Consider the following 14,201-nt stretch of genomic DNA (forward strand, 5'->3'; position numbering starts at 1 on the left):
AGTCACTTACTTATTGTTTTGCAAAGTGTCCGATTATTTATTTCTACAGCTTTCTATTTCCTCACTGCTTTTGTCTCTATTAACTCTTTGCATTTTCCCGTCAGTTATTTCTGTTTTTCACTTTCTAATCTTTGAATCAGTGACAAATTTGTTTGTTTTCATGCTTCCTTCTTAAAAAACTGGCATAAGGCTGTGCAGTGTGTTTGAATTTCAGGCAGTGTGTTTTCCAGGAAGCCCTGCTCACAGGCCCTAACATGCAGTATTTCCATCACCTTTGGTTTCAGGAATTGTGCAGGTGGGTTTACATCCGCCTTTTGATCCAAGTTTAGGAAAAGAGAGAGTGTCTTTTCAGGCTGCTCATTTTGCTATCAACGTCTGGGACCACGGCTTCATGCGCAGGAAATCTTGTGCTTTCCTACCACCTGGGAGGCCTTCCCGTGTGACGCCCCCGTGGGGAGGAGCCCCTCCCTGCAGGGTCCTTGGAGAGGCCTCCCTCCCGCGCTCCTTCCTGACCGTCTAGTGAGGCCTCCAACGCGGTTGCTTTCTGTGCTGGTTCTGCCTCCGACTAAGGAGCAGAGCCGGCGGCCTTGCTCTCTGTGTCTCCCACACCCCAAGGGTGACGCTTCCTCCTCCTGTCCATGTGGAGAAAGAACTCGCTCTGCCTGGGGCACCTGGGAGGACAGCGTGTGTCCCCGCATCTTCTCGGGCTGCCTTTGTCTGCAGGTGTCTTGGCAAAGTGATGTGGGGGTGAGGAGGGGGGCTTGGGGTCAGAGGTGGCCGCTGGGCCTGGAGGAGCCGCCCTGAAGGCCAGACAGCCAATAACAGACCCTTTTCTCAGAAACCCCACCTGGGGCCTCTGTGCCCGCTGCGGCCATCAGGACTGAAGGCATGGTGAGCTAGCCCCCAGCACCGTGTGGGCCAGGCTCCATCGCCTTCTGCCACCTTTGGTCACGGAGCGCCTGGCCTGTGTGGCCAGGGACACCCGGCTGGTCCCCTGGAGGCCGTCAGCTCCCACTAGCCCTGGCTGAGGCCTGTGGGTGGCCAGGCCAGGCCAGCAGGCGGGGCCGTGGTCCTCAAACATTGCTTCCACATTCATTACAGGATTCAGGGAGGAGTTCCCATTGTGGTGCAATGGAAACAAACCCGATTAGTATCCATGAGGACACGGGTTCAATCTCTGGCCTTGCTCAGTGGGTTAAGGATCTGGCATTGCCGTGAGTTGTGGTGTAGGTCGCTGACGTGGCTCAGATGCTGTGTTGCTGTGGCTGTGGCGTAGGCCATCAGCTGCAGCTCCGATTAGACCCCTAAACTGAGAACCTCCTTATGCCACAGGTGCAGCCCTAAAAAGACAAAAAAAAAGGGGGGGGGATTCAGGGAGAAAATGGGTTTTCTAGTAATAGCAATTAAGTACTCTTGATGTTCAAACCAAAGCATTTTAGGGAGTTAGTACACGCAAATTATTACCTGTAGGGTGGATAAACAAGGCCCTGCTGTACAGCACAGGGGACTGTATTCAGCATCCTGGGATAAACCGTAATGGAAAATGATAAGTGTGTGTGTCTAAAACTGAACCACTTTGCCGTAGAGTGTGGACATTAACACAACAGCGTGAATCATCGGCCCTTCAATTTAAAAAAATTTTTAAGTCACATTTTAATTCTTAAGCATATACAATGTTTTCTGTCAATTATATCTCAATAAAACTGAAAAAATAGGAAAAAATTACAAAGAAGCCTTTATTCCGTGTGACTTCCTGATCCAGCCGAGTTTCCGGCCAGCAAGTTAACCCGCACACAGGCAGGACATGGATGACCCGCTGGTTCCCAGCAGCCAGGCTCAGGCGAGGCCGCAGCTGTTTAGACTTTAGGGCAGGTGCCTCCTCTGTGACATGGATCAGGCTGTGTCTTGGGGGAGGGGGTGAGCAGGACAGGGGGCAGGCGGTGTCTTTGCCGGGGGCCCCAGAGAGAGGAGAGGGCGTGTGGGGAGAGGGAGGCGGGCAAGGACCAGGAGCTGCAAGCGCGACTGTCACTGAGCTGGTTGTCTCTGCAGGCACTGAGGCTTGCACACGGGTCCACCCCTTGGCGAGGGAGGGCCTGGCGCTGCTGTTTCTCTGTCCCCTCCTGTCAGCCTGCTCTGGAGCCCCCAGCAGATCCTGGGGCGGGGGCCCTACCAGTGCCCTAGCCACCCAGCTGCACCAGAGTCAGAGCGAGGTGTGGGCACAGGGCCTGGGAGACCCAGCAGGTCTGCTGGAGTCTGTGGGCATCACACAGACCAGTGTGACCTGACACCTTCACATCGTGCCAGCCAGGGAAGGGACACGCGGGGATCTGGGGCGGCTGACGTCACCCTTCCCGCTTATGCCAATGAAGCTTTGGAGGGCAGCATTCCGGGCGGCTGAGCTGCACTTGCCCTGCACTTCCCCCACTCTCCACTGCCCCCAGGTCCTGATATTGGGTGTGCCAGGGGCTCCACAAGAGGCACTAGCTCTGCTTCCGTGGCTAACCCAGACCGCAGGTGGCTACTGCCACCAAGGGAGGGGGTGACCCCCTGGGCTGGAGAACAGCCCAAGAGGGTGGACGGAGGACACACGAGGGCCTCTGAAAGGTGGTCGCCCCTGCCCCCCACCCCCCGCCTGGCAGGGACCCAGGGGAGGGACTGGGGCACGGAAAGGCCTCTCCAGGGAAGAGCTCAGCTTGACATGAGAGAGCGAGATCCAGGCCGCCCGAGAGCCAAGAAAAGGCAACAGCTAAAAATAGGAGCGCTGACCAGTGTGTCTGGCAGTGCGGTCCACAGCACCAGGCTTGATTTCATTACTGCTCATTATTTAAGTCACATTATGCAGAATAAAACCTGGGAAGAGGATACCGCTTCTGTACAAACGTGGAGAGTGAGCCCCTTATGAAACAACGCGCAGCGGCCGCAGCGGTTAACCGGGAACGGAGCCCCCCGTCATCGGGACCCAAAGGAGGCCGGGCGGGGCCGGGGCTGTGGCCAGGGTGGCACCGCTCTGCCCTTCAACCTGCTGTGCCTCGGGCTCTTCCTGTAGAACATGGGGTGACGTCAGGGCACCGCGTCCCTGCGCTGTGGCCTCTGGGAGCTGACGGTCACCGCGTTCCCGGCGTGGCCACCAGGCGGCTGCTCGCCAAGCTGCCACAGGGCAGGTGCTTGCTATCTGTGCCTCCACTTCCCCGTCTGTGAAATGGAGACAGGACTACCTCCGCTTGGGGCTTTGGAAGGAATCGGCTGGGTAGCACGCGTGTTTTGGGGGGAAACCATTCCATTATGACCCCTGCTTTCAGATGAGAAGTTGAGGCTCGAGCGGGAGGAGGGATCTGAGTCCAGGTCCCTGCTCAGAACCTGCTGCCCAGCCGACCGCGTGGCTCTGGTGTTTGGGGCATACGATTGGGCCCCTTACAGAACCGTGGGAAATGCAGATAGGCGGGAAAGGGGGAAGAAATCACAGCCCGAGAGAGTCACTGCCAGCATTTTGATGCATTTCCTTCCAATCGCTTTTTAATAGTTTGGTTTTTCTGTAGTTGTGACCACATCACACCTTCATGTTTGCTTTAGGATTTAAGTTTCTTAAAAGCCAACGTTTATCCCTTTAAAAATGCTCAAGAGATTTTTTTAAAAGGTCCAAAGGCCTAAAGATACATCCGCGTGTCAGATGAGATTATAGGCGGGTGCTGACTGGAGGTTTCTGTGTTAAAGTCTCAATTCTAACTTCCACGGTTCTTAAAGCTGCAGGGTGGCGAATTCTTCCAACTTTAGGCAGAGCTCATCAGAGATACCTCCCCAGTCACCAGGATGGAAACAGCAGCAGTGGCAATTATTGAAAGGGCAAGAGAGAAAATTTTACGACCCAGGAATCCACCGTAACAGTTTACATTATGAGGGTTCCCAGATTATCATAAACCGTTTCTCAACACTGAATCTCCATGGTGGCATCGTAGTTCAGCAAAAAAAGACAGCATACTTCGGAGCTTCCACTGTGGCTCAGTGGGTTAAGGACTGGGTGTCATATCCATGAGGATGCAGGTTCCATCCCTGGCCTTGCTCAGTGGGTTAAGGATCCAGCGTGGCCACAAGCCACGGCGTAGGGGACAGACAAAGCCCAGATCCGTGCTCGCCACGGCTGTGGCCTAGGCCGGCAGCTGCAGCTTCAGTTCGACCCTGGCCCTCGAAACATTTCAGTTGCTTTCCATTTTTGGCTGCCACCAGTGGTGCTGCAACATGTGTTTTTTGTTTGTTTGTTTGTTTTTTGTTTTGTTTTGTCTTTTTGCTATTTCTTGAGCTGCTCCCGTGGCATATGGAGGTTCCCAGGCTAGGGGTCCAATCGGAGCTGTAGCTGCCAGCCTACGCCAGAGCCACAGCAACGCGGGATCCGAGCCGCGTCTGCAACCTACACCGCAGCTCATGGCAACGCCGTATCCTTAACCCACTGAGCAAGGGCAGGGATCGAACCCGCAACCTCATGGTTCCTAGTTGAATTCGTTAACCACTGCGCCACGACGGGAACTCCACAACATGTGTTTTTATCCATAAAGGTTTGGGGGAGCTTGTTTCCTTAAAGAGATCCAGCAGTGGAATCGTTGGGTCAGAGGGCGAAAGTGTGTCACCGCTTTTTTAAAAGGCGGCATCCTGTAGTTCCTCAGTGTCGCCTCGGGTTAAGGACCTGATGTTGTCACTGGCTTGGGTTGCTGCTGTGGCATGGGTTTGATGCCTGGCAGGGAGTTTTCATATGCCATGCGCGTGGCCGAAAAAAACCCCCAAACAAATTAAAAGGTGGCATCTCAGAGAATCCGCCAAGGCAGAGAAACCACGGCCCAGGCGTGCAGACTGCTGGCTCACCACAGCCTCCCCTTCCTCAGAGGCCCCCTCCCCATCTCAAGTTGGTTGGTTTGTTTCTTTCTTTCTAAGGCCACGCCTGCGGCCTATGGAAGTTTCCAGGTTTGGGACTGGCATGTGCTTCCTACGGTATGTGGAAGAACGGGCCCCTCTGCTGGGTAGCACGGAGAGCTCTACCCAGCATATTCTGTGATCACCTGTGCGGAAGAGACCCTGAAGGAGAAGGGACGTGTGGACACGGAGAACCGAGTCGCTTTGCCATACACCCGAAACTAACACGGCATTGTAAAGCAATGGAAAATAAAAAGGAAACTGAAGAAATTGTTACTCCTTCCGTATCCCTCCCGGGGACTGTCTGCCGTCCCGAGGCTACTATTTATGGAAGGTTCGGTGGAAGGTGTGCTTCAAACGTGGACAAGGAGACGTCTGCGCCCGAGTACCAGGACCCCTCTGCCTCCCCCCCACAGCGTCGGGCCCGGGGATGCTCCTGGTGAGCAAACAAGTGCAGCTACTCGGGCGCCATCGGTGGCAGGACAGGGTGTCCCCGGTGGCTTCTTTGGACCCTGGCGAGTTACACCTTTCCAGTCAGGGGGATTTTCATGAAACTTTTACTTCGAGGTCACGTGCGGGTGTAAGAGAGGCCTCATGCACTGTTTGTGTAACAGGGAAAAACACATCTGACTCCATGTTGGACGTGCGTCTTTACTACTGCTTTTGCTCAAAGGAATCACTAAACGGTTGTCGCCTATAGTTTAAGGGACACCCGCAGCCCACGTCTGGGAACCCTGCCTTCCACGCCCGAGCTGAGGCGAAGGTTCTGGCGTGCAACTCACAGGCAAGGGCCTGAGCAGGCCCGCCTGCGAACGGCTGCAGGAGAAAAGGGACGATCCCATCCCCTCCGGAGTCTGGCTGGAGCCGGGAAATACTCGCAGCAGTTTGTGGCCCTTAAGGGTTTACCTTACCGCCTCTCCGTCTTTCTTCCATACAAGAAACTAGCACCCAAACCCAGGCAGGGGCTTCTTTGGGGCACTGGTCCGCCGTCTCTTTGGTCTGCTGGCTTTCTGGAAAAGTAGATATTGCCACCCCAACATCCTGCTTCTCAGTTGCTTGGCCTGCTGTGAGGCGGGCAGGGTGGGCCTGGACTTGGTGACCACCCCCCAGTCCCCCCAGCGGCAGCGGGTTAGAAAACGGGCACAACCTTGCAGCAGGATGCTGACCCTGGTGTCGCCCAGACCCAGAACCTTCCCTGAACACGAGCCCCCCCACACCCCCCACTGCCCATTTATAGCCACCTCCCTTCTCTCCGTCCCCCGCAACCACCTCCTTAACCCCTGGCAACCGCCAATCCATTCTGCGTTCCTATAACTTTTCATTTCAAGAATGTTTCACAAATGGAATCACATGGAATACAGCCTAGAGTTTCGTCGTTCACCGTGATTCTGTCGAGATCCATCCAGATGGCCTGGGGGCGCCACACTTCAGGCTTTTTGTGGCCGCGGAGTCTTCCGCGGTTGGGCAGACCACGCGTACTTTAACTGGTCATCTGTCCGAGGACCCCTGGGGGGTCTCCAGTCTTGGGTGACGAGGCATAACCCGCTGTGAACATTGGCTGGCTTGCCATTTGTCGTGGCACAGCCATCTGGGGAGAGGGCCCGAGCCCTGGGGCAGAGCACCCCCGGGGGGGCCTCGATTTAGACAAGCGTATACAATATCCCAATACATAATTGAACAGGCTCTTTGCGGCCTGGAGACATTGTAACAGGCTACCAGGAAAGGCCATTTGGGCTCCGGTTCCAGCAACCTTTAAAAACGCAAATGCTGTCTCAGGAGAAAAGGATCTGAGACAAAAAGGACGGACAATTAACGGGAATAGCGTCATTTTCACCAATACTGAAAGGAATTTGCTAAATCAGTACTTATGCTGACTTCAAGCATTTTCCAAATTCCCATGCGAAAAAAAAATCCTCTGATAGGTCTGCTCCGGGCAAAAGAGCACAGGGACCCCCACTGCCCATGAGCTGGAGCGTTGGTTGCCTGGAGAGAGTGGGAGAGCTTTGCGTCCCCTTCCCTCTGCCCAGAAGGAAAACTCTTCTAAACCAGAGACGTGCAGATGGCCGGCAGCCCCACGAAAAAATGCTCAACATCACTAATTATTAGAGGAATGCAAGTCAAAACTGCAATGAGGTGCCACTTCACTCAGGGTAGAATGGCCACCAATAAGTCTATAAAAAACAAATGCTGGAGAGGGTGTGGAGACAAGGGAACCCTCCTGCACTGTTGGTGGGAATGGAAATTGGTACAACCACTGAGGAGAACAGCATGGGTACCTCAGAAAACTAAATACAGAACCACCATATGACCCCGCAATCCCGCTCCTGGGTGTGTACCCCGACAAAAGCTTCATTCAAAAGACACATGCACCTGCTATGTTCACTGCAGCGCTATTCACAACAGCCAAGGCATGGGAACCACATAAATGTCCACTGACAGATGAATGAATTGAGAAGATGTGGTACATGGAGCTCCCCTTGTGGCTCGTGGAAACGAATCCAACTAGTATCCATGAGGATGCGGGTTCGATCCCTGGCCTCGCTCAGTGGGTTAAGGAGCCAGCAATGCCGCGAGCTGTGGTGTAGGTCGCAGACACGGCTCGGATCCTGCGTTGCTGTGGCCGTGGTGTAGGCTGGCAGCTGTAGCTCCGATTGCGACCCCTGGCCTGGGAGCCTGCATGCGCCGTGGGTTCCTGAACATCCTCTCAGGTGACACCGGGCCACGTGCTGGTCCTCTCTGGTTTTCATTCTTCTGTCATTCCTTCCCTGGTTCCTGTTGGATCAATAAACTATTTTATAGTATTCCATTTTACTTCCTCCACTGGCTTCTTAGGCAAATCTTTCGTTTATTTATTTTTGTCCAGTGGTTTGGCTCTAGGGCTGCGCACACGCACCCTCATGTCAGGTTCTGTTGGGGCAGGATTGTGCGACCTCAGCCGCATCTCCTCAGAGGCGACCCTTCTCGTCCCCCGCTTTGAACCTCGCACCAGAAATACCTCACACCTGCAAATGCAACACTCAAAGATGTGCGATATCTTTTAACCCCCACCCTCTGTGCTGTCACGACCAAATCTTTCACTTCTGCATACGTTTTAAAACCATGGTACAACGTTGTCTGACACAGTCAGTCGCTGCTACGGAAATCATGGGAAGAAGGAAAAAGCAGAGCAGCTGGTGTCCCCTAGTGCGGCTTTTCTCGGGGACTGTCCCCTCCCTCCCGTGCCTCTCGGTGTCCACGGCACATCATTGCCTCTCACCCTGGAGGACACCCTATGGTGTTTTAGTCCCCACCCGCTGGCCACAGAGTCTCAACTTTATCTGGAAATAACTTTAGCTGTTCTCCTTTTTGAGAGTTTTTTGGCTGGACATGTAGTTTTTGACGGAGTTTTTAAAATTCAGCACTTTCAAAGTTTATACCACCGTTTTTTGGCTTACATTGCATCCGATGCAAAGGCAGTGGAAATTCTTATGCCCTGAAAGTAACCCATCTTTTCTTGCTGGCTGCTTTCAAGATTTCCTTCTATATGGTTTTCATCAGTCTGACTGTAACGTGCCTATGTGTGATTTTCTTTGTAAGTATTCTACTAAGGTTTTCCTGAGTTTCTTTTTTTTTTTTTTTTTTTTTTTTTTTTTTTTTTTTTTTTGGCCATGCCTGTGGCATGTGAAAGTTCCAGGACCAGGGGTTGACCTGGCACCACAGCTGTAACCAGAGCCACAGCAGTGACAATGCAGGATTCTTAACCCACTGAGCCACGGGGGAATTTCACATGGATCCGTGTGTGTGTGTGTGTGTGTGTGTCCGTGCCCGTGGCATGGGGACGTTCCCAGGCCGGGGATCAAACCCACATCGCAGCAGCAACCTGACCCACAGCAGTGATAGCTGAGGCCTTCCCGAGTTTCTTGATCTGCACATCAATGCTTTCCATCAAATGTGTGGATTTCTGCCCTCTTCTGAGAGCCTCCTATTAGATCTGTTAGCTTATGATATATGGTCCCCAAGGCTCTGTTCCTTTTTCTTCAGTATTTTCCTCCTCTTCAGGGTAAATAACTTGTGTTGATCCTGTTCTCAGGATCGCCGACTCCTTTGCCCTTTCATTGGATTCGTTTTACGCTTTCTATTACTCTGCTGTGAGTTCCTCTTTATTCAACTTTCACTCGATTCTTTGAACACACTTATTATAGCTGCTTTATAGTCTTTATGCGTAAATAAAACATCTGGGCCACCTGGGAGTTGGTTTCTATTGACTACTTTTTTCTTGACTATGGTTTAGACATTCTGGTATTTTAGTTTTAATTTTAATTTTTGTTTCTTTTAGGGCCTCCTCTGTGGTACATGGAAGTTCCCAGGCGAGGGGTTAAATTGGAGCTGTAGTTGCTGGCCTACACCACAGCCACAGCAACGCCAGATCCTTAACCCACGACGTGAGGCCAGGGATCAAACCCCCATCCTCATGGATACTCGTCAGTTTCTTCACTGCTGAGCCATGACAGGAGCTCCCATCTGGCTCATGAGTGTCCAGTCAATTTTTCACGTATATCGGGCATTTGCTGAATCATAAGTCGTAGTGACTCTGGACCATCCCTCACCGAAGAGTCTTGACTTCTGTTAGCTGGCAGTTCACTCTGACTTTTTATGGGCTTAGTTTTAAACTCTGTTAGGTTGGATCTGAGGACTGTCCACGGTGGCCCCGAACCCCTCCACCTTGGCAGGATTCAGTGTCCAAACTCTGTCTCTCTTGCAGACCTTGACACTCTGTTAAGGCCAGTGTAGCGGAGGCCATATTTTAGGGTAAAGGTCAGCAGTCTGTGACTCAATGCCACGTTTAGGCCACGCCCTGTTTCCACATGACCCTTCAGCTAAGAATGGCTTTTACATTTTAAAATTTAAAAAGCCAAAGAAAAATGTACGACCAAGACTGTATGTGGCCTGCAGAGCTAGAGCACTGATCTGGCCTCAACCTAGTGTCTCAGCTGAATGCCCTGGGTATTGAGAGCATCAACCAGGCTGTTCCTCTAGGCTGGCTGGGTCTCCAGCCTTTGTGCCATTCTTGACTCCACGACACCACTTCCTGTTAAGTCCTATGGAATCTCACCCAGCGAGTGCTGAGCCCAGCTGAAGCCAAAGGCTAAAGAGGACACCCCCACCCCGGATTTCTGGTCCTCCATCCTCAGCTCCTTCCCCGCCAGGGCTCTGTCTCACAGGCTCCAGCTGCCCTCAACTCTGACCTTTGCCTCTTACCCTGGCCACAGTGCACTATGCACATTCAGCAGCTGTGTTCACAAACAATTTCACTCGTGTTGCCTTTACTTCATTTGCAAAGGTTACCCCACACCTACTCTCCTTGCCTAAGACATGGAGGTGCAGCTAAAGTCGGATTGTGTTTTGTGGCGTTCCCAGGAGGTACCTACTCCCTGGGAGGCTCTGGGTGGCTAGGGGTGGGGAAGGGTTGGGACACAAGTCAGCGGCAGTCCCTTATTCGGGAACTTTAGTGTCACGGAGACAGGAAACTAGCCTTGTGGAAACTCAAGAGAGGTGCTTCCTTCCAACTATGGGGGGGACTTAGTGAAATTCGGCTGTCAGGCCAGCACAGAGGAGGAATCGTGGTGCGGGAGGGTCTTTGGTTGTACTGAGAAGTTGTATGCTCTCGTCCTTCTTCATGGAAACAACATTATTTCTTAAAACCAGTATAGCAAAACCAACAAACCAAGACCAAGGGTTCTGCAAAGGGTGTGACTGCCATTGAGCTCAGTGATGGGAATTAACCCGGTGTCTTCACTGACTCCCTGACTTGACCCAGGCCTCCGGCCTCCGGCCAAGTCACCAGGCTAGCTAATGGGCAACAGTCCCACACGGGCGATCCCACACGGGCGAGTCCCCTTGGTGTGGCCAGTGACCCCAGGGCGGGCGGTGCCCGTGTGCGCACGGGCTGACGGCGACCCCCGGGGCGTCCTCGGCGTCGGGCACTGGGGGCAGGGGTGGGGGAGTGGTGGGCAGTGCTCGTGGGCGCCCCGCGGCGCGTCCCGGCTGCCCCCCTCAAGCCAGCCCTGCCCGTCTGCCCGAGGGCGCCGGCCTGGGGGGAAGCTCCCCGCCGTGAAGCCCCCACGGCGCGGGACCCGCGCGGGCTTCGGCCGCCGAGGCGCAAAGGGAACCTCCGCCGAGACGCGCGCAGCCGCTGCCGCCTTTCCGTCGCCGGAGGGCGCCCGCGGGGCGGAAGGGCCGCCCCTTTCAGCCGCGCGCCCCGGAAGCGGTAGCGCCGCGCGCCGGCGCCGGAAGTGGATGCGGCGGGCGGCGGCGGCGGCGGCAGCGGCGACGGCGGGCGGCTGTGCAGCTGCCTCGCGCGGCCCGGCGGGCGTCGCTGTCGGGGCCGCGGCGTCTCTCAGCCTCGGGCTGGCCCCCCGCGGCCTCGGGCTGCCCATGGGGCGCGGGGGACCGGGCCGGTGACGCCGGACGCCCATGGACGCCCCTGAGGAGCCGCTGCCGCCGGTGATCTACACCATGGAGAACAAGCCCATCGTCACCTGTGAGTGCCCGGCAGCGCGGGAGGGGGCGGCGGCCGCGGCGGGCAGCCCGGCCCGGGTCCCCGACCCCTCGGCCCCCGCGGCCCGGCCCCCGCTCTCCTGGCCCGGTCGCTTCCTGGAATGGAGGTGTGGCCGGGGCGGCGGCGGCGGCGGCGGCGGGGCCTCTGAACCCGCAGGCGACCTTCGACCTCTCCGGGGCCGACCTCCGACCTCAGCGCGGACGCCCTCCCGGGTTGTCCCGCTGCAGGTGGACCGCGCCGGTGACGCGGTGCGCCCGGCATGGAGGGCGCGCCCCGTCCGGCCGCAGGCCAGGCAGCTCGCCCCGCGCCCGGGGCCCGTCCTGACTCCAGCGGAGACGATCTCCCCCCGGCGCACGGTGCCCCCGGTCCCGACGTGGGTTCTCTGGCTGCGAGCGTGGACGAAGTTTGCGTGCGGGCATCGTGTTGGAAGACGTGGGTTTGCACTTCAGTAAAGCGGTGGATAGTGGGACGCAGGGGTCCGTCGGAGCGCGGCACAGACGCACTTGCTGGGGCACGACGGCCCCGACGGCGAGGCGCTGCGAGCCGAGACCCGCTGCACGGGCGGCCTCCTTGGCTCTTCCCCGCAGGCCCCGCCGAGGCGCTGGTGCAGAGCAGAAACCCACTTTACCGACGAGGCCGTTAAGGTTGGGGCGCTCATCCACGCTCTGGACTGCTAGGTGGGTGGGTGTAGGGTTTTTAGGGTTTTGTTTGGGGGCTGCGTCTATGCCTGCCCAAAGGAATTGTTTTTCTTTTACGGAAAAAACTTCCTCTGATTCCTCCAGTTGTAGCTTTAGAATGAAATACTTTCACAAGCACTGAGCTTATGGCAAGCGTTGAAATATTGGCTGACATTTTAATGGTTTGCGGAGAGGTTTGTTGCACGGGTAGGATTTTTGACTTTTGACAGTGTTCTCATCTTCAGTGAGTTTTTTCAAATAGCCTTCCGTGCTTTGAAAGGAAGCAGTCTTCCTATAGCAAAATCTGGGCACTTAGGCCACAGTGGATCGTTCTGTAGGTTTTGACAACTCCTGTTTCTCCCCCCCCCCCTTTTTTTTGTGAATAGTGGATACTCCTTATGCCTCCTCTTGTCAAGTCCCTGAGAAATTGTATATTTAAAGTTTAAGTTTGTTGCTTTATCTTTAGCTGCTAAACTTTCTTAGGGAAATGGACTGTGTCGCCTCTAAACTTGGACACTTGCGTAGTTCAGCAAAGCTGTTTTCTCTCTTCACTGGGACACTGGGCAACTGAAAGGCTTACCCAAGACCACACCTTCCGTCCCAGAGAACTGGGGGTGTGTAGAGCTGATGAGGAGGCTGTGCCCTTGGCAGGTGCTGTCCATGGCCTCGGGGAGGAGGGCCGGGCTCCAGGTGGTCTTCTGTCAGGTGTCAGTGTCTTTCAGACCCTGGGGAGTCCTCCCCAAGGGCCTGCTTGCCCTGAGCGCCGGGTCAGTGCTGCTTGTAGAGGCATCCCCGTATCTGTCTAGATGTCACACCCTCAGCTGACGTCATCACAGCAGTGTGTCTGTGGGCAGATGTAAAACACACCTGAAGAGAAAGTTCCTAAAGCTCCGTTGGAGTCAACCTTGACCCAGTGGGGAAATCCTCATCTTACTGTTTGCTTGTGAGTTTCATGTTTACGCACATGTGGGGCAGACAGCTAAAGGACAGTTTCCTTTCCTGCAGATTTATTGGAAAAGCTCTGTGGGTGGAGGTTCGCCCAGGGTTTAAAGCCTAATGAATACGCATTGTCTGCACTCCCGGTACCTCTGTTGTAAAAGGCACAACCATTCATTCATTGGAGTCTCCGTAAACTTTCAGAGAAAGTTAGCTTGAGACGTAAAAAAGATCCCTTTAAAAGTTGAAGATTTTTTTGCCTTTTGGAAAGGCTGACTTCACTGTTCACACTTGGAATTAGCTTCGGGAGATCCGGGACTGAAGCCGCGTGAGCTCCTGTTGTCCCGGTTGTGCTTCACCTGCTCTGCATCTCGTGCCCTTCTTGTAGCTGCACATGCTTGGCAGCGAGCAGCTGGTCTAAGCAATTTGGCCAAGGATAGTAGGAAAATTGCTTTTAAAAAGTCCAGCCAGAGACTTTGCTGTTATGTACACAGCTCCCTTAGAAGGCGGCAGTTTAGTTTTCAAACGTCTGCTTACGTCCTCTCCTTGCCTGCTTTTCCAGCCGTGGCACCCCGAGGAGGTCCGGCTTTGTTCATTGTCAAAGGAAAGCAGCGTTTATGCTCGTGTTCAGTTTCTTTCATGGAATTTAGGACGTTTTACTTTGAGTAAAAATGAATTGCGCATCCGCCTTTCTGGGAAGAATGTAGAGTGTCACCGGTTCCGGTTCCGGTTCCGGTAAATTTAGGAACTGTTTCTTTGAGGCCAGGAGAAGAATGGAAAGTCCCCAGAGATTAGCGGGTTTTATTACTCGAAAACTTTGCTGAAGTGTTTAAACAATATTCTGAAGCGACTTAAATGTCTTGATGGCCTTCAGTTCATCATTAAAGTGTTCACAGCCTACTGCCTGACATCCCTTGGTGCCGAGGGACCTCAGCGGAGGATCTGCTTAGACCACGGAGACGTGTGTTTCCGGATCCTGGAGGGAGCCTGGGTTGCACAGGGATGTCCCCGGCGGTTAGTGGTACCGGGACGTGCCGCCGCTGGGTGATGAATCGCCTGATCCTGGCCGTTTCAATACCTGTAGTGTAGCTCACTAATCACGGAAGATGCTCGTTGGAACTGGAAACGTCGGCAGATCCATTTGATCTAAA

The 14,201-nt window shown here is 54.5% G+C and overlaps 1 protein-coding gene across 1 annotated transcript in view; it reads left to right on the top strand.

The window, feature by feature from the left end:
• Window positions 11,169–14,201, top strand: part of TRAPPC10 (trafficking protein particle complex 10) — a 76,802-nt gene continuing 73,769 nt past the window's right edge. Inside the window, exon 1 of the mRNA XM_021071078.1 lies at window positions 11,169–11,419. Within this exon, the coding sequence (XP_020926737.1) occupies window positions 11,353–11,419 (67 nt within the window). The 5' untranslated portion in view covers window positions 11,169–11,352. The remainder of the gene's footprint in view (window positions 11,420–14,201) is intronic.

This window comes from Sus scrofa, chromosome 13 (genome assembly GCF_000003025.6).
Source record: "Sus scrofa isolate TJ Tabasco breed Duroc chromosome 13, Sscrofa11.1, whole genome shotgun sequence".
NCBI classification, from domain to species: Eukaryota; Metazoa; Chordata; class Mammalia; order Artiodactyla; family Suidae; genus Sus; species Sus scrofa.